Genomic DNA, 25496 nt, shown 5'->3' on the forward strand with positions numbered 1-25496 from the left:
CAGTCAGCAAACTGATACAGTCAGCGAATGTTAGAATTATTCAACGAATTTCTTGAAGCACTGCATGCAGCCTGAGTATGTATTATTCTACGCACAAGACGTCAATCATCAAACTGATAGAATTAGTCAGCGCACTGACAGCGTACTTGTTAAATTGTTTAGCGTACTTGAACGAATAGTTACAGGTCTTGCAGCACTGTAGCTTGTAGCGTTGGAGCGCGCACATGTGCCTGAATCGTTTAACAAATCGTTACTGAGTCTTAGCTGAAATCAATCAGAAAACTGATAGAATTAGTCAGCCAACTGACAGCGTACAATAAAGTTGTTTAGTATACTTGAATTAAGTAATCGTTACAAATCGTTTCACAGTCGCAAAAAGTGATGAATAAATGAATTTATTCTTATTCTTATTCTTGATGCCCGTCAGCAAACTGATAGAATTAGTCAACGAATGATGTAATTATTCGGTGTACTTGAACTAATAGTTACAGGTCTTGCAGCATTGCATCTTGTAGCGCTGGAGGGCGCACATGTTCATGGCACGGACGTTCTCGCAGAAGCGCGACGTGTCGCGACAAACGCCATCTGCACAGAACAACTAGCGTTTTTATTGAGCCATGAAAATATATTATTATTAAGGTAGCATTAAAATTGTATTTATATTACAATATAAGGGATGTATGAGAAAGTGATTAAAACCCGCAGTCACGCGAAAGCAAATAGCCAACGCAATGTTGTTTTTGGGTTTACACACTCGTGTTCGCTATACGCCTCGCATCAGTGTAAAACTTTGAGGTAAGATAGTTGCCGAAAACGGTTTTCAATGTCAATTCCGGTTCGGTTTTGTACGATTTGATTGAAATAAGGTTGAAATAAAAACTATTTTTATTGTTACTGTATACTGTAACAATAAAGTATTATGTATACCTACTGTACAATCAACGTTCAAAAATTTATTTTTCAATTTGCATTTAAATTAAATGTACGTAATTAATGTGGCAGACGACTTTTTTTTCTTAAAGTTTAAATAAATTAAAATCACTCAAGAAATCATGTTTAAATAGAGAGCAAGACTAATCGAGTTAAAGTCATGAATAAATTATAACTGAGTTCATTGCACACACCAGACAGCTAAAATAAATTATTTAAAACTAATTAAAGTAGAATACGGTAACAGAACTTAACAATTCAGTGTTTAAAAATAACATTTTATCATTGCCTGTGCATTTTATTTTAGCAGATGCATTTTATACATCTTCATCAACTTTATTTGTGGATCCATTTTGTGACGGTAATGTTTGTGACATAAATTAATCATTCTTAGCAGCACCACCAACAACAGCGTGTATTTTAAAGTTTGTAAAATCACGTAAATGTCGTTTTGTTTCAGGTTTCATATCACTTGACTTAACAAATTGGAATGAAGAGGAAACAAATTACCATTCTGAAGTTCCAATCAAATTAGATTCATTGAATTCATCAACTAGTTGGCTTTCAACAGATTTAAACATCAAAATGGTAAACATTACATCCAAACATTAATCCATTTATTGGCGATTCAAATACTTCATTTCCCTGGCTTACTAATACTACCTTTCGTGGTGACAGAATTTTAGGAGCATAATGTCCGAAAGTTTTAAGTTTATATAGAACATTTGTATATTTGTTTAATAAGTAAATAAATTACATTTATTACAACAGCAAATGTTCATAACATTCAATAAATGAACTCAGGGAAATCAAGCTTTTAAAACGCTACAACTACAAGTCATGCTTGGAATGTATTTACCTATCTATACCCGTATCATCATTTGTGTGAAGATTGAGTGGACGCTCAAATTGGGCGTGCAGCGTCAAAAAGTAATACGTTAGCGTAAAGTAACATGCGGGCTGAATACACACTGCTCAATTTGACGCTGCCCGCTCTTCTGATCTGCCTCACAGTTCTCACCTCTTAACCATCGCCAGCGCGGTATCCATAATCCAGTTGCCTCATGGGCATGCAACGTCGCACTGGCTTATAACGCTGGGCCACTTAAGAAACTCGCTGTTAAACAAACCAGCCCTCCACAGTTCTCACCAACTTAACCATCGACAGCGTGGCATCCATAACCAATCACCTTGCGAGCTTGCAACGTCACACTGGCTTATAACGCGCTTAAGGAACTCTCCCCTAAACAAACCAGCCCTCCACAGTTCTCACCAACTTAACCATCGATAACGCTGTATCCGTAACCCAGTTACCTCGCGGGCATGCAACGTCGCACTGACGTATGACGCTAGGCCGCCTGAGAAACTCGCACGCTGCGCCCGCGCTGCGCTCCTTGCGTCGCTTCTGTGATTGGTTGTGACGCCAGACGCAGCGGAGCACGCGGTGCTGACGGCCTGGTGCGTTGCAAGGGCCTATGCACTGGAGATGAGAATTTTTGTTAACGTCTAAATTGAAAAGTCAATATTATGCAGGGACAGTACAATTGTACATCGTACAATCCATCAGATACATCCGAGCGGCCACGGTGAACAATGCCTCTATTATCAAGAAGTTAAAGTGCATGTTTAGATATTTTGAGCACCTTGGCGTTCTGATAATCTGATGGTGACTAAACATCAGTCTACTCTGCTTTTCGGGTGTTGACTAGTGTTAACTGGGTACGTCTGATGCCTCTGGAGCCATGTTGCTATTATGGAAAATAATACATAGGATTTTGTACCTTACTCCAAGGCCCGAGAGCCCAAGTCGCCTTGCAAGGTTGTGGTTCCCGCCTAGTCTTCTCTGGCTGCGTGCTAATGTCGCAGGCCTCTGGAGCCAGCACGGTGCCGTTGGAACTGACGCATTCCACCCGGCGGCGGACGATGGCTGGATGGAAATGGAAATAACAGTTTTTAGATACAATGAACTTCCGAACGGCATTGTACAATTTTTTGTAAAGAAATTGTAGAATTATGGACATGGACGTTGGAGTTTCTCTTTGGAATTCCCTAGGAGATATACTACATAAAAGAGATAGGCATATTTACCAGCCCCGCTGGCGAGACAGCGAACTGGCGACCACGGCGACGCTCTCCACGAGGCGCACGCGCCGCTCGAGCAAGCCATCAGCACAGACGGAGGCGTCAAGCTGCGCGAGAGACACTCGTCTGTCTCAACGGTTGTCGTCGAGTTCTCTTTCTTGTGCTGTTGATAAGATGACAAATTGTATTGTTGTTGAAGTTTATTTATTTGTTTATTACGTAGGAGGAAAGTTATTTACCAAAAAATTAACTGAAAGTCGTTTAATATAAGCACGCAATTTTATTAATTCAGACAATCCACTAAAGTGGCCAATGCAACAAAATAGTAAAACTTTCAGAATATGCTAGTATTCAGTGGAGTATCTCGCGACTATAGGGTCAAATTTTAGAAATAGAAATACTGCGCAAATATACATAACACCTAACTGTTTTAGGTGTGTCAACTTCTTAAATATGTACAATAAATAGTTCATAAATTGTACAAAATACTTTAATTAAATGAATCCGCAAGTCTCAAGTCAATGTATTGATGGTAAAAAAAGAATTAAATGTGTTGCCATTAAGAAAGAATCACATTTGAGTACAAGAGTGGTTTAGTGCGTGCTTTTAACGCGCAGAATCGGTAATGAATTGAAACACCTAGGTACCTGACAAACCGCTCCTCTAACCTGGTGGCCCGTTTGGCCACAAGGTGCATTGCACGGGGACCAGTCTGTCGTCCTCCACGTGTACTCTTTGGCATCCACGGCTTCCACTCGTCTGCAAAGACACGAATTTTAAATAACCTTATTAGAATGAACTACTTACAAAGAATCATGGAATATAACGTATTATTTTATCTCAAACGTTTAACATTAAAATACCACAAATAGTAATAATCAATATCTGAAATAATCTTCCTGATTTACTTTTCGTTTCCATATTATTGTTAACTTACCTGACTTCAGTAGTCGTTTCGTCATCTTCTTTCAAATTCTCAACTCTAACTTCATCAATGGTATTTTTATCATAATCTTCATTGACAATAATAATGTCAGAATCATCATCTTCAGGGAAAACAAATTGTTTGTCTTCCAAATTGATGATGTGGGCTTTAATAGGGGTCCCGTAGTTTTGGTACATAATGAGCGGGTCCACCATTCGTTGTCCTCTCGAGTTCCCGAAGCCCTGGAAATTCCAAAACATCTGAACATATCAATTATATGTGTCCTTTTTGGGCTGATAAAAAAAATCAATTTAGGGATTGAGAATAACTACTTATATCTACGTAAAAAGTGACCAGAATGATACTAAATGACCTTATCGAATTGTTACAATATTAGGTACATAATAAAACTACGTCTATGGATGAAAATAACCAATAACAATGACGACCATAAGGAAACTGGAAACCGAAAATTACAACCATGTTAAACCCTATCAAAGCAACCTGAAAGAAATAAACATGCCAATACAAAAGATAACTTATGTGTAATGACAACCTTGTTGCGTGATGATAAAAAATGGTTAGTGAAACGCCTAACTATAGAACCCAAAAGTAAAAAAAAAAACAAAAGAAGAGCGATGACAAACCTGTTAAACGATGAAAAAATTATCTAATGAAACTACATATTAAAGGAATCTAAAATGAAGACCAAAATAACTCAATAAACAAAATACCGGTGAAAACATAAACACCCGAAGAAAATACTAGATACTACAGGAAAAATTAAACCAAAGACGATATAAATAAGGTCTCTATTCCGGTAACTTCTCACCTGGATCTGCATAACCAGGAAATGGAAGCAGGGTAGCAGCCGCGAGCCACTGCTCGGCTTGGGGGGGAGCATCTGGGAGGAGACGGCGCTCTCCTTTAGTCCAAGCAGCGTTGGGAGACATAGTTGTTGTTTATAATAAATGTTTGGAGAATTCATACGTACTACGTTGACTAAGACAAATGCGATGGAATTGGAATTCTTTGATGGTTTAAGAATTCTTTGGCTGGGTGCTACATATCTTTTTAATTTTTTTAATGAGCACGGCAGATTTCTTGCAAAGTGTGGTTTATTCTTCTTCGAGAAGTTATTGATTATGACTAAAAATCATTCTTTGTTTGTTTTTGACATTATTGTCATTTAATTATTACAAAGTGTTTGATACTGAATAGGTGCAAATTCATTCGATATAATAATATTTTGAGTTAGACAGTACGCAATGTAGTTGGATCTCTGTAACTTTCGTTTAATTAAACACTGCAATTGATTATTTCATTTACAATTACATATTTTCTTAGAGAAAAATTATTCCCAATATTGAATTTAATTTTTTTGTGTATTTTTGTACTTACATGTCGTGTTTTTGTACAGTATAATAGTGTTTTTTTTATTGAAGAAACTGAACCTTTTAAAGTATATTGTATTCCTTCGTTCAATTACACTGTTGTAAACGTATCAAATGGCAGTTTTAAAGCCTTTTTAAGACCAATCTTTAAAGGTAGATAAAACAATTTACAGCCAAGGTGCCTTTGTCTACTGAATCTCATAATCAGAAGCGAGACGTAACTTCAGTAAAGGAGCCGATAAAACCTGACGATTTTATGGACACAATAAACTAGGAAGTCAATTCTGTTTGAATAATTAGGATTTCATCTTATTTCGAAATATCATTGAGTCGTTTCATTACGAATCTAGAGAGTAAATGCAAGCGAGATGCCTCATAAGACGACTTTTGACTTTGTATTTCTTACGGCTCGGCCACGACATTGAGCGACTTGCGACGGCGGCAGCGATAACCATAGGTTGGGGCGAGATACAGCGATCGGACCTTCCGTTCCCATTCCCACCTATGGTTGTCGTTGCCGCCGTCGCCAGTCGCGTAATGTCGTTCACCGTGAGCCCCAATTTTTCAAATTAAATGATAAATTCACCGCTCAAGGCAAGATTTGAACTTCGCACGCATCTGGTAAGCCTTCAGTAGTAGCTCTGTTGTCGCAATTTAGAATCTTGGTCGAAGCGGTGATATTTTCCATTTATTAATTGATAAAAAAAATTGTATAAGCCGCTATTGCTCAAGGTGATCAACACAAGGTCGTATCAAAATATGATGAAAACTATATCAAATTGTTAAATCAGAATCTGGCTCTCGGTGATGTAGAAACTGATGAAATATAATCTGATTTAGAATAGCGTGAAGCCAACTGAGATTAAAATGGAAACAAAGTAATGTTATCAATTTATTTATTTAATCGTATGGAAAACATATTGTGAAAATATAGATGGTCAACCAATTCTTGTCAGTAAAAAAAGGCGCGAAATTCAAATTTTCTATGGGACGGTATCCCTTCGCGCCTACATTTTTCAAATTTGCCGCCTTTTTCTACTGACAAGATTTGGTTGACCATCTATAGAAACAAATATAATTATAAGATTTATAAGTCTACACTAAGACCATTTAGTTAGCAATAACTCTATAGATAGAGTCAATTATTTACGTACATACTTAGTTGGAAATAGTAATCCTTTGTTGCTTAATGCAATGTTCGCGTAATTGATATAAGTAGGTACTACTTATTTTATATTCCAATGATATAAATATTATATTTCAAATCGTTGAAAGGATATTATAAATAGCGAATTGTAAAGATAATGGTTCACCTGTTTTTATATTTTAATGATTTACCTACACTTTGTGAAGTAGAAAATCGTTGAAAGCGTATTAAAATAGCGTATTGTAAAATGATTCATTAATCAATTCTTAATTAATCCTCACTATTCTGTTTTTTCACTTACACCGAGACAATGTTACGTGAATTTTTCATTGTTTATGAGTACATTTTTAGTTTCAATTATTTTCGCAACGAATTTTTTCAACCCATGTTTTTTAAGACTACGAGTAAACCTTTCACATACGGGTTAGACCATCAACTAGCCAAGAATCACCTATAATTTGTGTGTAATTAGGGAATATTACTTGAAATTATGCCTAGGGGGCGCCACTACCAATTACTCACAGAGGGTCTACCGCAAACGAGAGAGTCGAAATGTTGTTATCTAACTTTGTGTGTTTTGTTATCACTCTTGCATATACGAGCGAGCAGAAATTAGATTTTCGCGTTTCACGGTAGGCCCTTTGTAACCGAAACCTTGATGTACCAATGTTTTATTTTATTATCTGTGGAAACTTGACGAACAACAGTTTAAGGCACAGTATGTATAAGTTACTCTATGGTTTGCGATGGGTACTAGTGCTGCTCTCTGGCGGCAGAACATTGTAGTAATACTCCCTATTGAAGATTCTTACCTCGTTCTCGTCGTAAATGTCTCTGGCCTGCGAGTTATATGTGGGAGACGCCTTTGTTGTCATCGGATTATGGAGGGCGTCTCTAATTTTGTCTATTTTACCTGTTTTAACAAAAATATGATTTTAAATAATATGAGAAAATTATACGAATACTTTAGATTAAGCCTGATTAAGGAGAATGTAGAAAATGACTTGATATTTGCTAAATGTTTTTTCTATTAATACTTACCTGTTGTTATAATTCGTCAGTCGCATTAAGTTTATTTGCCCCAAGTTAATAAATAAAATAAATAAAAAAATGCATTTATTTCAGACTTAAGTGTCCATAGTTTGTTAGTAACAACAAAAAATACTTAAACAACTATATTAGTACCTAAACCTAAGTGAAGCGAGGACCAGTGCCTGATTAGGCCACTGTCCCACCTCCCCGCTACTACGCTCAGGAAAAATGAAAATGACATAATGCTTAATGAAAGTGACAAAATGGTCACAAATAATACATAAAAATTGAAGAAAAATGTACAAGTTTTGTATTTGCGCAAATAAATAAATAGGTAGTTACAGAATATGACCAAAGAAGAAGTGACAAAGAGCGAACAAGACGATATAAAAAACGAGTGACGAATGCAGAATGATACGAAATAAAAAACGAATGAGACGAGCGATGATGATACCCAAAATATATAATTATAGCTGGTCAACCAAAGCTTGTCAGTAAAAAAAGGCGCGAAATTCCAATTTTCTATGGGACGATATCCCTTCGCGCCTACATTTTTCAAATTTGCCGCCTTTTTCTACTGTCAAGATCTGGTTGACCAAGTATAATTATGTTGCTATGCCGCGCAAGACATTTATCATAATTTTATAGAACTTTGTATTAGCCAAGCTTTTATGAATCAATTAACAACTATCAATAGCGGGGAATTGTGTATTGGATATTCAAAACTGCGAGCGGGGTATATTTACATATAAATAGAAGGAATACTTTTCAGTGACATGTGTCAGACAAGTGTCAGTCCCTTTATATGGGCCCTTTGTCAAACTCAAAAATGCACCGAAAGCTTCGTCTATATAATTATATATTATATTACATCGCTGTTGTATTTGTACTAAAAATGTTTCACACGCTTTTACTTCGTTTTCTATCTCTTCTTAGCTCAAGCAGACGCCTAAAATGTAAACCGCCTTTTCTCGTATAAATGTCTAAATTTCCTAAATTATTTTACGACGTCATCTATTCCATTTTTGTGGCGCGCAACAAAACCACTTTGGGAGGGTGCTGAAAAATGTAAATAAATTATGACTCATAAAACTCGTAAATGGGTACCGAGATTCTCGGCGTGATAGAGCAAGCATAGTGAAAGTATACAAGTAAGTTATCTTTGCAATTTATTGACATTGTCCATAAAAAAAAAAATTATCATGCAGATACGTATGTATGTGATACTACTTTTTTTATTAAAGGAAATATGAAACAATATGGAATTGAAGAAGACTCAAACTTGCGACCTTTTGGAATACTGATCCAAAATTTAAAATTAAAATCATAAAAAGCCATAAGTACCTATGAGAATAAATAATTTTAAAGTTTATTTTTTGTTAATTTAAAAGTGGAAAAAAGTACTGTCTTGGGTGTTTATTCCACTTTAAAATTTATTGCAAGCTTAATAGCATCGGTCGCAGACGTTTCTGCTTGTAAAAAAATAAATATATTTTTTGTATTTTTTGTTCAAATAAATCTTTGAATCTTTGTATTGGGCGCATGTCATACAGTCTAATCATAGTATTTTGTTTATGGTTTTTTTATCCTCCCCCGAGCCTTAAACTCTCTCCATAGCAAATTTCATCTAAATCGGTTCAGTGGCTTAAGTGTGATGAGGTAACAGATAGACAGACAGAGTTATTTTCGCTTTTATAATATTAGTAGGGATATCGCCAATGTCACCTACCACTGTTTTTTTTGTAAAATTGTTGTAAAATTAAAGTTCTTATTTTCTATTTAAAAAAATGGGCTAACTTAAAACGTGAAAATGCGTAACATTTATGCAACTTAAACTAGCCAAGCAAAGCTATAAACAAAACAAACTCGCTATACTTTTTCCAACACAGTGATGTGGTCCGCAGCATCCTTAACAGCGGCTTAGCTCTCAGATTAATTAAGATTTGCCCCGACTGCACGGAGCTCCGTAAACAACGGCGAATAGGAACCATTTTGAATTCTTTCACGAAGCCGATTCTGTTGTAACAATTTGTTACGGGTTCGATCTTGTTTTGATACGATCTTAAAGATCGTGATTGGTTTATGCGAAATGAAATAAAAGTGTCGTGAACAAGAACAAAACAACATATAAGAAAAAAAATGTGGGAGTCGGTAGTATCCCTAACTAAGAAGCAGCAGGTGCCAGGTTCGAATCCTGGTAAAGTTATTAAATATTTTTTTCAAAATTATTGATGTTTTCTTTATAAGTATAACTATAATAACTATTTATATATATAACTATATAGTCTATATACCTATATGATTTATACATACATATTGTCGCATACTTAAGTACCCACAACACAGCCAAACCTTCTTAAGTTTACTGTGGGGGCTGTGGGGCTACATCATCGATTTGTGTAAGACCGTTCCAAAATATGTATTTGTATTATTTGTTTTTATCAGACGTTAAAACCAGAATCAGCCTTTAGTGTTTTCGAGCAAAATCGAGTTTCATTCAGATTCAGACATTTTATTTCCATTAGCACTATACAGTTTGGGTTAACGAATTGCTTACTATATTTCTATCTTTGAATTTTCAATTTATGCTTCAGCAAAGCTCAGAGAGAGATTTTACAAAAAAAATCATGATGTCTGAAATGATTTTTCCTTTCAGTTATTCGAAAGTTACTTTTATACTTTGCTGTTTTTACCTTCCAGTTTCTAATACGACAGTTTGATTAGCTGATTCATTACAAAAAACCCTTTATCAATGTTCACAATTTTTTTTTGGATTAGATACTTTTCCCTAAATTACGTTCAATTACGCTTAAAGAAAAAATCAAATGTTCTATTTTCCATTGTTTTTTTAAATTAAGATTTGCTCTAGATTTTAATAAAAATCACCACTTATGTATTAGATGATATACCTACAGTTTACTTTAAAAAAAAAAGCTAATATACCTACATCAGAAAATCATACAACTGTATTTCATGTATATTATTCTTCTGAGACGATACATTTTTATCTTTGCGGGTTTATAGACATATCGTTGGAATAATAATCAGTAGTTCGTGGCTCATGCAAGGAAAATATTTCAAACGTGCAAGTTCGTTGCTTCCAATAAAACAACTTCGATTTGTAGTAAAATTCTCAAATATTTCATGTTATTTCCTTTCAAATAAATAGAGACGAGACGCAAAGGATAGGTATTGTGTTTGTTAAGATAATACTTTCTACAGTTCTTTAAAACAAATATGTATACTTACGTACCCCTTTCAGTAAAGTATTTGTGTTTTAATCTTAAATCATTTTTAAACAAAACCTAGTTTTTAAGAAATTAAGAGTAGGTATGTTTAGATCATTATGGACACACCTGACCCGTTAAGTCACTTCTACTACTGATTGAACTGTATTGTATAATATATTTTAGTCTTTTTTCTATGTCACCTGACCCCGCACCGCACGCCCCGCTTGCTCGTCCACTCAAACACTTGCCCTTCTTTCTTTTTTTTCTTAGTATATGACATTTATTTCACTTACCCTTCTGTTTCCCTTTGTAGCTTTTCCGTGTGTCCCCAGGCCGTTGCTCGTGGGATTGGTCGTCCGATCTGCCCCCCACCATGGCTCGGTAGCGGCCATCGGTTCTGCTGTTGGCAAAATGACATTTACAGCAGGATAGCATTTATAGACGAATGGAGTTTGCAGCAAAAATATCAACCGGCTCTGTCCGATTAATTTTTTTTACAACACAACTTCACACCTTTTCACGAGCGGTAAAATCCTTTATCTATCCATAGGACCATCACCGACTAGGTAAATTATATGACCCATTCAAATCATGGTTCTACAAGACCTATACTTACTACCAGACTGTGTAACAGATTCTAGTCGTTCCGTGAAAATACGATGGAAAATAATTATGTACTACATTATTCTGTATCTTCTTTCATGTGTTGCATTTTGAATACGAAACCAAATAAGAAGACTTTTGCAATATCAGTAATTTCGAAATAGGGTAATTCGTCAGGAACTGGCTACCGGCTAATAACTAGCCACCCTAACCTAAAAATGAATTCTATTCTCCTATAAACAGAATTAATTTTAGTATAAGGTTTTAATAAACTCAGCCTTCAATAACTAGCCACCTTATACTAAGATTAATTCTGTTTATAAGGTGAATAGAATTCATTTTTAGTTTAGGGTGGCCAGTTACTAACAGGTGGCCAGTTACTGGCGAATTACCCTACTATTGCCCAGTGCGGGGGACCTGTACAATAAATTACCTGTCAGCTAAAGGTGATGACGGTTCGTCCAGCGCCTTATGCCGCTCTATCTCCTCGCTGGACGGGAACTCGCCTGGCCGCGGCTTGACCAGCAAAGTCAGGTTGGCGCTGGAGCGGCCAGCAACGCATGTGTAGATACCGTGGTCTCGGAGCGATAAGGAGTTTATACGAAGAGCGCCCTGGGGAGGAAAGTTTATCACATCCTTAAACACAATTAACGAGGATGCAATAGTAATCATAATTAATTTGAGAAATTTAAGCCTCTAATGAACTACCTGGGAATTAATTAGTTTTGCCTTTTTGCCCTCAGGGAAATGCTTAATTTTAAATTTTCTTTGTCAAAAGCAATAAAATCCGAATGTTGAATGTATTAATTCCAAACCGAAATAAATGTCATATCCACTCACATGATTCCGATTTTAACAAAAGGTGCCCTGAACTGCTCTGCCATTTCGCAGATACGACGGCACAGTGTCATGATATTTTCAAAAATCGATAACTTTACTTCTGCTAAAGCATTTGCAACGATTCTTTTGGTTTTTTAATGATAAAGAAACAAAGAATTTATTTTACTACTATAGCATTGTGCTGTTATAATAAAAATAATTATTAAAAATTCACAAAGTTGACCCAATGAAATAATGTCCGCGTTATAGTAGAAAACTATTTTTAATTAAAAATCTAAATCGATAACGTATCTTTTTTTTGTATTCAATTTAAAGAAGACTTAATAAGCTTTTAATTGGTACTAAACATCTTGATAGCTCACCTATGAAATTGCCGAGTAAAACTAATTCAAATTCCGATAAGAAACTTTCGAATTGCTCAATCTGCTGTGAAACTATATATTATGTTCATGATTTTTTTGTGGCTAATTTAGACACTGAAGTACTAAAATATAGTAAAAAACAGTTTAAGACACTAATAATCTTGAAATAAAATGCATAACTTATGCAATTATAACGATGATAGTAGCTATATAACTTAAAATAACAAAAGAGTATCTACGTACCTACTAAATTTTGGTGTTTTTATAATTGCCGATCACCAACAACCGAACTAACTTATAACTACACTAATACGTTTAATACATCCACCATAACACACACTTCACAACATATGAAGCACAATAAACCAATAATAACTATTAACACATAAAATTATACTGATTACAAACGTAAATAAGCCGGTAAACTGACTTCTTCCATCTCAAAAATAAAGATGGCTACCCATTTAGGGTGGAGACACAACAGCGCGCGGTGCAGATGTTCAACAGAAATAGGAACTTTAAAATTGTAATACCTAATTAATTATTTATTTAATCGTATAATTATTTAGTTTATTCAATGTAAATAGCAAAGAAATATTAGTAAATACAAATTATAAGTAAGTAGTAAAAAAAATCCCAAAACGCGTATGCAACGCGTCTAGTACACCACATGCCTTACGATATGCAGAAATGCTTTAAGCAACCACAGTTGCCGGGGTTGTACTTACAATTTACCGTCACATGTTTTGATCGCTAATCCTGTGTAATACACAGTGATTTAATACATTCTATGGTTTATTAATGTAACTTAATCATCGAACTAGTTAATGTCTATTGGTTGCTCAAGATATATTTAGTAATCTTAGAAATGTAGGGCATTCAAATAAGAAACACGTCAAGAATCTACAGAACTATTGTTTTGAAGTGATATTATTTGGTCATCAATATTAAGTAGGTCTAAAATATAGTTTTAAACTAATAGACCAATAAACGCGGAGTAGTTTAATATACATTACTAATAGAAATATCTAAATTTGAATACTTGAGGCATTTTAAAACACGCAGCAACTTTTTACACATCGCACTTCCTGAACAACTTGCAAAGTAAAATAGATAAGAAATACTGTGGTTGTGTCTATATGGTTGAAACATTTTTTAAATATTGTCACGTTGGTAGTCTGTGTTTTAAAAATTGTTTATACCGTATCTGTGCAGCCCTTCACAGATAATAAATAAAAAACCGCATACACTCCTTTTGCAACTCAAGTTGCGACGATCATTTTAGAGGTGCGCAATCTTGAAACTCTAGTTGCTGGAATCATGTGAGTGGATATACGAAGGAAAAAATCCATGGCTAATCCTGGCTGGTAGGCTGGTTCGATTCCAGCCTTGGAGGCCTTGATATTTTTTTCTTTCGTATATGACATTTATTTCGGTTTGTAGGTAGTTAAATAGTAGTTACCTTATAAATAAACCGTTTTATTCTATTAAAGAATATTTTGCAAATGCTTTAGATTAAACTTTGTTGACATCGATATTGTACCTACGTGTAATTCTGACTCTGACATTCTATTAATCTGTAATGCATTATTATTGTTGTGATTGTTTTATTATATTTTATGTTTATTTTATTGTGCACCCTGGCACCATAATATATAATTGTATTTGCATGCATTTAAGTATGTTTTATTGCAAATAAAAATAAACTGAAACTGAGTGTGTCTACTTTAAATAACACAAATTAAAATATTTTCATAGAAAGTAATTTAGTTTATTCCTAATGTCCAAAAATGCCAATAAAGATAGAAGGCCTTTTTGGATTGGTTTCAGTCATTAACGTGACGTTAACTGGCGTACAAATTCATAATAGCGACTTTTTAGATTTTTATCAAACTTGAATCAAATCATACCTTTTTCGATATCTTGTACTTCTTCGACTTGGTGATGATCTGGTGGTCCTTGGCCCACTGGATCTTGGTGCGATTGTAGCCTTTGACCGGACACTTTATTTTCACCTGCGTCCCGTAGAACACTGTGGCTGAACCCCCCACTTTCACCGTCACCTTGGCAAACAAACAAAAGCTGTTAGTTGACTGTGTATAGAAAATTATGCAGAAATATTCCGAAAACTTGGCGAATTCTGCTCAGCTTCAGTTTAAGACTTATTGTACTCATGTAAAAAAAACATTTCCAATAATTTAGTCTTTCGGTAACATGTGTTTTACTTTAAAATAATGTACGATGCAATTATATGGACCTTGGGACCTTTGTCATAAATGGACCTTTTACATAAAGGCATCATAAAGTTCTGTAAGGTCTGTGAATACATACTACACTTTAGTAGGCTTATCACGAGTGCACCACTATAGTATCTCGCACGCTAAAGACTACCCATCTTTTAGCTGTACTTATAAACTAGAAAGGGGCACTCGTACTTAACCTACTTCAAAGCTGCTTCAAATCGTAAAGCTGTGGAGTATTTGAGTAACGTAGAGGTTTATCGTCCTACCTTCTTCTTCTTTGGATCATGCTGTATATACGAGGAATTGTCAAGCTGGATCTCTGGAGCTGACGTGTCCAAAAGACAGGGTCTGCTGTTGCAGGATTTGGTGGGTGCGGGCTTAGGAGAGTTGCAGAAAGACACGGGCCGCTCCACTACGTGAGATTGAGCCATTATTTGCTTGCATTCCACCTGTGGAATGATATTTTATGTAATGTTGATTGGTGACGTAATAATACGTGTAATATTTAGTGTAATTTATATCAAGAGAGGCTGTCTCCCTATTTATGAGCTTAATGATATCATAAAATGTAAAGATTAGTCCTAAGTGGCTAACCGTTAAGGGCCACTTGCACTATCTCACTAACCCGGGGTTAACCGGTTAAACATGGAGTTACCATGGTTACCAGTACAATTTGACACTGAGTCAACGGTTTAACCGGTTAACCCCGGGTTAGTGGGATGGTGCAAGTGGGGCTAAGTCGTACAAGATGTCAAAAAGTACACATCTAAATATATGGACTATTAAAACAGAAAAAGTACGATACACTCACATCTCTCGTCTTTATTCCGCCACCACAAGTCTTGGAGCACTTCGACCATTCTCCTGTATGCCAGCGAACGGGACAGTCTAGGACATTGCAGTATTGGCGGTCTGGCGGAGGTGGTTGAGGGCACATGCTGTTTGGTACGACTACGGTGTTCGTGCCGCCTCGTGTCACCTGTGAAGGAAACGATTACACTAATGATTTTTCTTAATGATTTCAAAAATCTGAAGATCGAACAGCGACAAACTACCTATTATTGTTGCCTACATGACCAGGTATTTTGCTCGTCGTAAGAGAAACGGTAGATTCTGACCACGATGATTTTGCACAAACTTGGCAGTAATAATTCATAGATAAGTATTCCTATTAGCTCCATACTTGACGTAGCAACTTGACGTAGCATTTGGCATAAAAATTAAGCTACGACCACGCTCGCTGACGATTCTTTACAAGTGTTGCTCATAATAAATTGGTAATTGGACGTAAAAGAACTTACCTCATGAATACAAGAAACTTCTCTCGTCTGTATACCGATACCGCAGGATTTTGTACACTGGGAGAACTCAGTGTAGTTCCATCTAAAAGAAAGGAAATTGTTTAATAATGTTTATTACAGAATTCTTTGACCACCAAAGTTGTCAACGGACGCGTGCGGCTACAGGCCAATATCAACCTTCGTGCATTCCGATAAGGTGCACAATGACGCGCCGCACACGATAGGCGTGGCGTTCAAAGGGTTAAATTCGGTGATTTCATTTGAACGCAATTTATAACAATAAACACAAAAGATTATGACACCTTCATCGTCACTCAGGCACTTGAACCACACAGTGTACACGTGTATGTATGTACATTAGTATTACAATAAAGTCAGCCAATCATTTTGTTTCTGCACTTCGGAGGGTATCGTAACTTTTACCTAAAAGTAAGAACGCTGGCATCTTGGGTGGGACAGGAATATAATTACACGCGTACGATAGAGAGAGAAACAGGCGGATCAATGTACCAAATTCTCCGTGCTTAGCGTCCTTACTTTAACACTCTCAATCTGAATCTACATAAGTTGTTTAGGTACCTTGGCGGGCACGGATGGTCGTTGCAAGTCCTGACTCGGTTCTCAGGCTTAGTGAGCGGGTCACACATGTAAGGCGACGCGTTCTTCCCATCCTCATCTCTGACGCACTGGATTATCAGCTCCTGTAGTAACATTTTGATTTAGATATCGCTCGGAAGATGCTCGTTTACTGGAAGGTGATTGTGCAGGATCGAGACAACTAGCGTAAACGTATGTCAGAAACCTAGACTCGGTGCAAGTTACAAGGTTAGAGGAAAGTCAGTTTTTGTTTATTTAGAATTGTAGATAAGTGCGGTAGCGTGAACCAATCTAGTCGTGTGTAAACCACATCAGCGAGGACCTTTTCAGTGTTTTCCCAAGGTAATAAAAAGGTTGGCTTTGCGAGGCCTCCCAAAGTACGAAGCCGTGGGCAAAGGCCCCTTTCGTCCACGCCTAGCTACGCCACTGGATAAGTGAAGCCCAAGTATTTTATACTCTATTTTACCTGAACGCCACTGAGACAGGAGGCACTGCAGCTGGTATACCCCTTCTCCTTCCAAGAGTAGGATTTGCCAGGGGATCCAGGCGCCACCCTGATGTTGCTCGACGTACCGTAGGTCAGTGATCTGCTGGGAAAGAGGTGTCGTTATTATATTATAATGAGGGATCTTTTGGACAAAGTTTGTTTTACAAGTCTTCATAAGTTTACGAAGCTGAACACAATAATGATGATCCTACAAGCATGTAGAGGATGGGAGAGGATCGTGCGGCCAAGAGAGCTTATCTTCTAAATTATTGTTTGTTTCTTTTTTACGGGCCATTTTAAATTTGTAAACACCACAAGTGAATCAGAATGTAAAAACAACTTTAAGTTAAAAATATATAATTATAATAATTATATATTTGATTTAAAAATTTTGAAATGAAATGTAAAAATAATAAACGTCACCTTACTGATAAGTATTATCGGTCGTTATCGATATTCAGCTTATCGCGGATGATTAACTTTAAATAAACATCAGATACCACTTCAACAGAATTTATCGTAGCAAGAATGTCTCTAGACGTCAATATTAGTGAACCCGAAGAATTCAATTGCCAAGAACTGCACACTTCTATTGAACAAACCGCTCTGATTAAAGGGATAAAGGATTTTAACTATCACGTAGATACTATTAGTGGCAAAGGAGATAACTACATTGCAAATCTATTTCGTGTAGTTATCAAAGATACTGAAGATGAAACTAACATCGTCAATGTAATTGTGAAAACTCTTATAAACACAGCAAGACAAGAAACATTTAGTGAATTACACAAACGAGAAGTCAAAGTTTATAATAAAGTGTTACCCATGTTTAAACGAATACAAAAGCTCATTAACGAGGAAGATAGAGTGATATTTCCAGATTGTTTATTATCAAGTATTGAAGAAGAACAAGAGATTTTAATACTCGAAGATATGCAAGATAAAGGTTTTGTAATGAGTGATAAGATGGCTAAATTTGAATCGTTGACTTTTTATGAAATCGAATCAATATTAAAGGAGTTAGCAAAGTTTCATGCCCTCTCTTTGATTTGTGAGAAACAAGAGCCAGAAGAATTTCAAAAGTTACAGAAAAAGTTTAAAGATTTAATGTTCGATAACAGATTTCTGAACAAAAGTAATTTACGAAAATATTTTGTGGATTCTTTTGAGATGTCATTAAAAGTTGTAGAGTGTATCGAACTCAAGAAATTGTTAGAACAAATAGGAACGAGACTTATAGACTTGTTAAGACTGTATACTTCGCCAAAGAAGTTTAATGTATTGTGCCATGGAGACTGCTGGGTTAATAATGTGCTGTTTAAAAAAACGGTAAGATTAAGTACTTGTTTAATTAATTTTTACAACATGTTCATTTAACACAGACCGACCAACTCTTTTATCACTAAAAACGAGTGGAATTCAAAATTGCTATGAGTAATCTTACAATGATCTTTAGTAATACCCTCATGATAATACAGTAAACATTCCGTTTTAATATTTGTTGGATCACTAATGTTGTCAACTTTTTTTTAAGTACATATGTGCTTAAAACACAGGTGTTTTTATTTATTTAATTAAATAACATATCACTTATCCTTATCAATAATAGTTATCCCTAAGAGCTAGCGCCAGATCTGAATTTATCACTAACTATTAGCTTCGCACGGGTTAACAAAAAAGCGGCCAAGTGCGAGTCGGACTCGCCCATGAAGGGTTCCGTATTTAGGCGATTTATGACGTATAAAAAAAAACTACTTACTAGATCTCGTTCAAAACAATTTTCGGTGGAAGTTTACATCGTAATGTACATCATATATTTTTTTTAGTTTTATCATTCTCTTATTTTAGAAGTTACAGGGGGGGGGGGGGGACACACATTTTACCACTTTGGAAGTGTCTCTCGCGCAAACTATTCAGTTTAGAAAAAAATGATATTAGAAACCTTAATATCATTTTTGAAGACCTATCCATAGATACCCCACACGTATGGGTTTGATGAAAAAAAATGTTTTGAATTTCAGTTCGAAGTATGGGGAACCCCAAAAATTTATTGTTTTTTTTTTTCTATTTTTGTATGAAAATCTTAATGCGGTTCACAGAATACATCTACTTACCAAGTTTCAACAGTATAGTTCTTATAGTTTCGGAGAAAAGTGGCTGTGACATACGGACGGACAGACAGACGGACAGACGGACAGACAGACAGACATGACGAATCTATAAGGGTTCCGTTTTTTGCCATTTGGCTACGGAACCCTAAAAACCGCATCAAAATCCGTTGCGTCGTTATAAAGATCTAAGCATACATAGGGAGGGAGCGGGAAGCGACTTTGTTTTACACTAAGTATGTAGTGATACAATCATCCGCACGTCACATTAAATATCACTGCTCAATTTTACATTGCTTTAGCTATGTTCCAAATTCCGGTGTGATTCAGTTGAGTGTGTTCTCTGTTAAATTGATAAGATACGATATCGTACAATTTGCAGTCTTGAATGGGTGTGTATTTGTTTGATGTACGACGTAAACTCAGAAGCTCAGAACCAATAACAATTACGAATCACATCGTATTGACGTTTCTGCGCAAAGGGTCCCTTTTTTAAGCCTTATTTTGTAACAACTTTTTTTCTTGTAAACTATTACTTTTTCGGTTTTCAAAAACAAATTTCTTTTTTTTTTAGGAACACGGAGATCAGCTATGCTTCTTAGACTTCCAGGTGTTACGAAATGCTAATCCAGCTACCGACGTCCTACATTTCCTGTTCCTATGCACCAACTCCAACTTCCGATCTCAACATTTAGAAAACCTCTTAGACGCATATTACGAAAGTTTCCAAGCATTCTCGAATTTATTCAACGTAGATGCAAGTTTAATTTATCCGAAGGAGGATTTTTACAGGGATATAAGGGAAAGTTTGCCTTTCGGGTTCTTGATAGCTTTCATAGAGTTGAGGATAGTCACATGTACCGCGGAGGATATTGATTTTTTGAGAGGTTCTAGTCTTTCGCTGAATAATTTGGTGTCGCCGAATGGCAATGAGCTGTTTAAAACTAGAATTAATGACGCTGTTAGAGAAGCCTCCAATAATGGCGCTATAAAGAATTTGATTCATGAAATGAATAGATTTAGTTAGTGATATGCGTATTGAAGCTATTTGATAATTGTATGTACTACATATTTAGTACGGTTGTTATTTTTACATTTGAATTTAATAAAATGATGGCTATTACTTACAAGTACCTAGGTATTAAAATAAATGTAACATAAGTCCGCAAACAAAGACGTATACTTATAATGTAGCTAGTTTACACCAACGTGTACATAATATGTTTAAGAAGTACGACACGCAATCAGTATAGGTACGAAGCTTTATATGTTCCTATTTAAGTACATTAAACTCACTGGAGTATTTCCAAAACCAAAACAAATATAATTATTATCAGGGAAATATTATATTATTAACCTTTCATTTTATATTATTAATCTTGTTTGATGCTGTTTTTCTTAAATTAAAATAAATAGGCAATACCAAAGTTTTTTAACATCATTCACAGATAAAGGGTTTATGTTACCAGCAACTTACCTGTCAGATCCACCATACGCAGGTACGCTTGAATCCCCAAAGGAAGTCCCATAAGCCAACGAACAAGGTTCCATCACGCATCTCTCCGTTTCCTCCGTTGGCTTCGGCCCCATACATTTACTGTCCGGCAATTTCGCTATAGTCCTACTGAACTCCAGGAATATCTTGCAATGAACTTCTTTCTTTCTCCAACCCTCTCCACATGAGACACTGCACGGTCCCCAATCGTCATCTTTGATGTAGCTAGTAAATAAAAAACAACGTTAACTACTGGCTTATTATTATTACTGTCTATGTCTTAGTTAAAAGGATTCGCTATACTATTTAATACTATAGAAATTCACACGTTTCTCGTCATGCTGGGTGCTGAAGGGTCAATTTCTACTATCCTATTTTTACATTTCATCAATTTCTGGCTGGTATATGTAGAAGTATGTGCACCAGTGTATATATGTTATCTGTCCACCAATTGAATGTTTCACCTGAAAATTGTAACATAGTAAATTTAGCTTTAACATTGAGATTAGAATTAAAGTGCCTTGTAATTTTGTGTTGTAACTCTGTGAGTCAATCTTTTGGAAACAGTGTAGCTGTGTCAGTGTGGGTGCCAGAAATGTAGAGTAAAGAGTACGTATTGGAAAAGTGTTTAGAAGCGAAAGGAAAAACAAATGCAAGACAAATCGTCACTGTGTGCTACAAGTGTGCAAGGAAATTTAAATTTTATTGTGCGGTGCAAAGAGTTGAAAATACAAGTATTGTAGGTTCATGTGAAAGCGATGGATAGTGACAGTAAGTGGTCTGATTCTGATTGGTCAAGGATGTGCAGATTTTGGATCTTTTAGGATTATGTTTATTTTATTCTGTACAGTATTTACAATGAACAATTAAAAACTGCTAAATCATCTAGACATTTCAGGATTATTTACATTCGGGTTTCTGTATCTATTCTAAGACCACTAGTATTTTACCGTGAGAACAGTTGTTCAAAAATGAGTCTTAATTTTGTTATGTTTTAGACCATTTTTGAGCAACTGTTGATACACAAAAGCTAGAAAACATAACAATAGCTAGCAGCCACTTGACTGTGTTGATGGAGGGGGTCAATGTCATTAATTGTAAAAAAATGTGTGATGTTATTTTGAATTGAAAAGTGAAACCTTTAAAAATTTGATCGTTCTCAGGTACAATACCTTACATACAACCAGCCACACGCAAAGAATATTTTGTAATTGCTGAAAGAGACAACAACAAAATACTCTGAGCTTTTAAAGGAAATGACTGAGACAAGTAATACGAGATGGAAATAACCTTAACATTTTAGGAGATTGATAAGGTTTTTCAGTCATAACTGGACTTTACCGTGATTCTTACGTAGATATATTTTGGACCTAATAGGTACCTCACAAAAGGCCTGTTCTACAAAAAGACCTGCAATCGGAGAGTTAGCACGAACTATATGCGATCAAAGTCCAGTTGTGTCTCAAAAATAATTAAATATGACGTCAATTGTGACAAATTATTCTTAATAATAATTGTTAAATGAGAAGTCTGTATGTGTATTCTAAATATTCCTACACACATGATGGACATGATGTTAATTGATGTAGGTACAATGATAAAAAAGAAAACACCATTGGAGTTTAACTATACTGAACGTAATCTAAAATTAGTCTAATTGATATTCAGAGCTTAAACACTAAAGTTAAAAATCAAGGTCTAAAGCACTAACCACACCAGAACTTAACGAACATTAACTCGTGAAGTAAAATATAATAATTATATTGCGTTCTTGTCGTTTCTTCATCAACAATGTTCACTGACAGTGACAATTTGTAAATGATAATAGATCCACCGACGATCAGTTAATTATGCTGCTGTTTGTAAATTTTGCTGTCAATTTTTTTTAAGAACTAGTGTGGCCGATCCTTCGGTATATTGTACCAGAATTGTGTCTGTGATCTTCTTAATGTAATTATATAACCTAATTATTCTAACACAAACTAATAGGTCGTATGAATTATAAATATTCTGGTATCAATGTACTAGGACTACATAAAACTTACGTGGCTTCGACTGGCACGTCGGGGTCTCCGATGAGGCGCTCGGCCTTCGCTTGAGGCGGCGGGTATGGTTGTATGAGGGGTTGGGTGTGGTACACTACGCCTGGGAGGAGTTCTTCGATATCGTCCTAGGTGGGAATACAATAAAATATACATTTTAATAAAACACGTATTTAAGTCGCTATATGTTTTTGAAAAGATCTCGTACTCGTATCTGATAATACTTTTCAAATTTGATACGCGGCGAAATATTATGTATTAGTTCAAAGTTACAAAATGTTTATTTTGGTTAACAATGCGAGTCTTCCCGAAGTAGGAACCTTTTTATAGTGGAATTTCCAGTTCTTGCAGTAAAACATCATTTTAAGTAGTAATGAAGATAATCGAAAAGGGCAGAAGAGTCCGTCGCTTATCTAGTGAACCGTGTGATAATTTTCAACATCACTCGTGTGTCACTTCTTTAAAAAAAAACTACTAATGATATCCTGGTCACGGCACCACATTGTAACAATAAATTAACCATTTACCAGGTTGACAGTTCAAGAATGATAATTGAATGTCAGTCGTACTGATCAAAAATAGAACACATGTTGGAAATGCCGTATGTGGGAAATACATATCCCTTAGCCTGGTAAAGGGTTATTAACTTGATGAAGCAATAACACCTTTGACTTCTCAAATACCCCGTTAATATTGCCAGCAAAGCAATAGTTAATATTGTCAACAATATCCGACTAGATACGACAAGATGTCAGTTGAGAAGGAGGCTGGCTCAACTGGACTCGGCTGGAAAGAGCTGAAAGTAAACGCTCAAGATCGTGAAAAATGGAGGATTTTTCTGCAAGCCCTATGTCCTTAATGAGGGATAAATAAAAGGAATACATCACCATCATGTTTGGCATTGATCTACCTCAGGCTCTTCCTCCCTGCAGCTGATACCAGTGGAGCATGGCCGTGAGATTTCTGGCCTGGTTGAAGGATCGCAGCCGCCGCCAGATGGCGTGCACTCGACACCTCGGACCTGGATGCCTTCGCCGCAGGACACTGAGCACTAGTAACAGGCAATATAAAATGAATAATTATATGTTGTTTATTTGGATCTTAGTGCTGTTTGAGAGAATTATTTAATCTAAACTACAAGTATAATCAGCATCAATAATATAGTGACTAGTGACGACCACGTTGCTAAATATATCGGTATAGATCCTTATTTCTATATAAATAGTAACATCATATCACGGATATTTTGGCCACTTTGGCTCACTATTTTATTCGATGCTGACACTTTAGGGTGATCTGTTCATTAGTTAACCATATGTAACTCACTGTACATGGCGTGAATCTTTGGCATAGACGAACTCGAAGTTAGAATGCAATCGGTTCCTGGCCGCAGGCAAAATGCAACTACATCTAAGTATTTCTATCTATCTTGGTATCTGTATGCCGGACAGTATATTGATCGTAGGCTATTCTCAGTCGCGCATTTAATATTTAATTCCCATTGTAGATTTTGTTCCCTGAGTTTAGTTCAATTCGAAATTCGAACGTACGTAGACTGACATCTAAAATATGATGAATGACTATTCTAATTTCAAATTTTTCTTATGTTTTGTATGTATGTATGCCTAATAAAGGTAGGTAAAGTGTCATTATATGGAACTTGCTACTTATGTAAACAAACCGCCATATTGAAATTGTCAAAAAACATGAACGTACTAGTGACTTTCGTTTACATAGTCAGCAAGTTCCATAGAATGACACTTTAAATATGATTTGTAAGGTGTCGCAATTTTACTTTGAGAGTTGTTCAAAACATTCGGACATATTAAAAAAATTTGGTACCTGCTGTCATTAATTATGAGCCAAATTTCTCATGGTTAAAACATTTTCGACTTCTCGAAAGTACTTATATAAGTAAAACATTTCTGGCTCCAAGAATTATAGCACTTGTTAGTCTTGAAACACTTCTCACAAAAGAATAAGCTACAACAAGAAACAAGTAAGACGCAAGAACTGAATGAAGACAAGCAAAGTTTCCCAACCTGTGCGGGTTGTTAAAAAAGCCATTCCAATTAGCTAAAGTTCTAAGGCAGGTTTTTACTTTGGCTAACTATGTCGCTCGCGGCTTAACCAATTCTTTGATGAGTTGGAGCTAAATCGGCAGCGGAGAGCGGGTGACAGAAGGCCGATAAATTATACCGTTTATGATTTTTTACTTTACATCAAAGACAACTTTTTTTTTTTGCTATTAGGAAACATATAAACGTAAAAATATTTGAGTTGTATATCAGATTTTAGATATGATGTTTTGCTTTGGCATATGGCTACTTCTGGTTGCTAGTCAATATTATAACTAAGATGATTTCAATTACTTATCTAAATTAGGTAGGTATAGTGAAGAAATTAAACTAGAATGGAATTATTATTGCAAAACGGAGATTATTTTTGTATTCATTTTATTGTTAGAAAACTATAGGGAAGGCTTTCTATTTTTTTCCTGACAAACCTCTCGTAATGCATACACGTTACGTCTTAGTCATTAATTTTGTTAACTGTACTTAAACCGGCTAAATTTAACATTACATTTGCAGTCGGACCAAGCTAACTTTGCCCAGACACTAACCTGTCAAAGCGCAACCGTAAACTTCCAATTCCTATGAATATATGCCATTGTGGCT

The 25496-nt window shown here is 35.7% G+C and overlaps 2 protein-coding genes across 2 annotated transcripts in view; one reads left to right on the forward strand and one right to left on the reverse strand.

The window, feature by feature from the left end:
• Positions 1-420: 420 nt before the first annotated feature.
• LOC134661010 (protein madd-4) overlaps positions 421-25496 on the reverse strand; it is a 431812-nt gene continuing 406736 nt past the window's right edge. Inside the window, exons 12-30 of the mRNA XM_063516910.1 lie at positions 23729-23869; positions 22822-22946; positions 20759-21001; positions 17153-17273; positions 16669-16790; positions 16090-16171; positions 15600-15767; positions 15055-15237; positions 14456-14608; positions 11777-11955; positions 11034-11140; positions 7291-7391; positions 4770-4862; positions 3950-4197; positions 3660-3771; positions 3019-3175; positions 2712-2857; positions 2245-2410; positions 421-585 (exon numbers count right to left, since the gene is read on the reverse strand). Of these exons, the coding sequence (XP_063372980.1) occupies positions 479-585; positions 2245-2410; positions 2712-2857; positions 3019-3175; positions 3660-3771; positions 3950-4197; positions 4770-4862; positions 7291-7391; positions 11034-11140; positions 11777-11955; positions 14456-14608; positions 15055-15237; positions 15600-15767; positions 16090-16171; positions 16669-16790; positions 17153-17273; positions 20759-21001; positions 22822-22946; positions 23729-23869 (2754 nt within the window). The 3' untranslated portion in view covers positions 421-478. The remainder of the gene's footprint in view (positions 586-2244; positions 2411-2711; positions 2858-3018; positions 3176-3659; positions 3772-3949; positions 4198-4769; positions 4863-7290; positions 7392-11033; positions 11141-11776; positions 11956-14455; positions 14609-15054; positions 15238-15599; positions 15768-16089; positions 16172-16668; positions 16791-17152; positions 17274-20758; positions 21002-22821; positions 22947-23728; positions 23870-25496) is intronic.
• LOC134661087 (uncharacterized) lies at positions 17587-20345 on the forward strand. Its single transcript, XM_063517010.1, has 2 exons — positions 17587-18502; positions 19856-20345. The coding sequence occupies exons 1-2, from the start codon at positions 17702-17704 to the stop codon at positions 20306-20308; spliced, it is 1254 nt and encodes a 417-aa protein (XP_063373080.1). The 5' UTR covers positions 17587-17701; the 3' UTR covers positions 20309-20345.

This window comes from Cydia amplana, chromosome 2 (genome assembly GCF_948474715.1).
Source record: "Cydia amplana chromosome 2, ilCydAmpl1.1, whole genome shotgun sequence".
NCBI lineage: Eukaryota > Metazoa > Arthropoda > Insecta > Lepidoptera > Tortricidae > Cydia > Cydia amplana.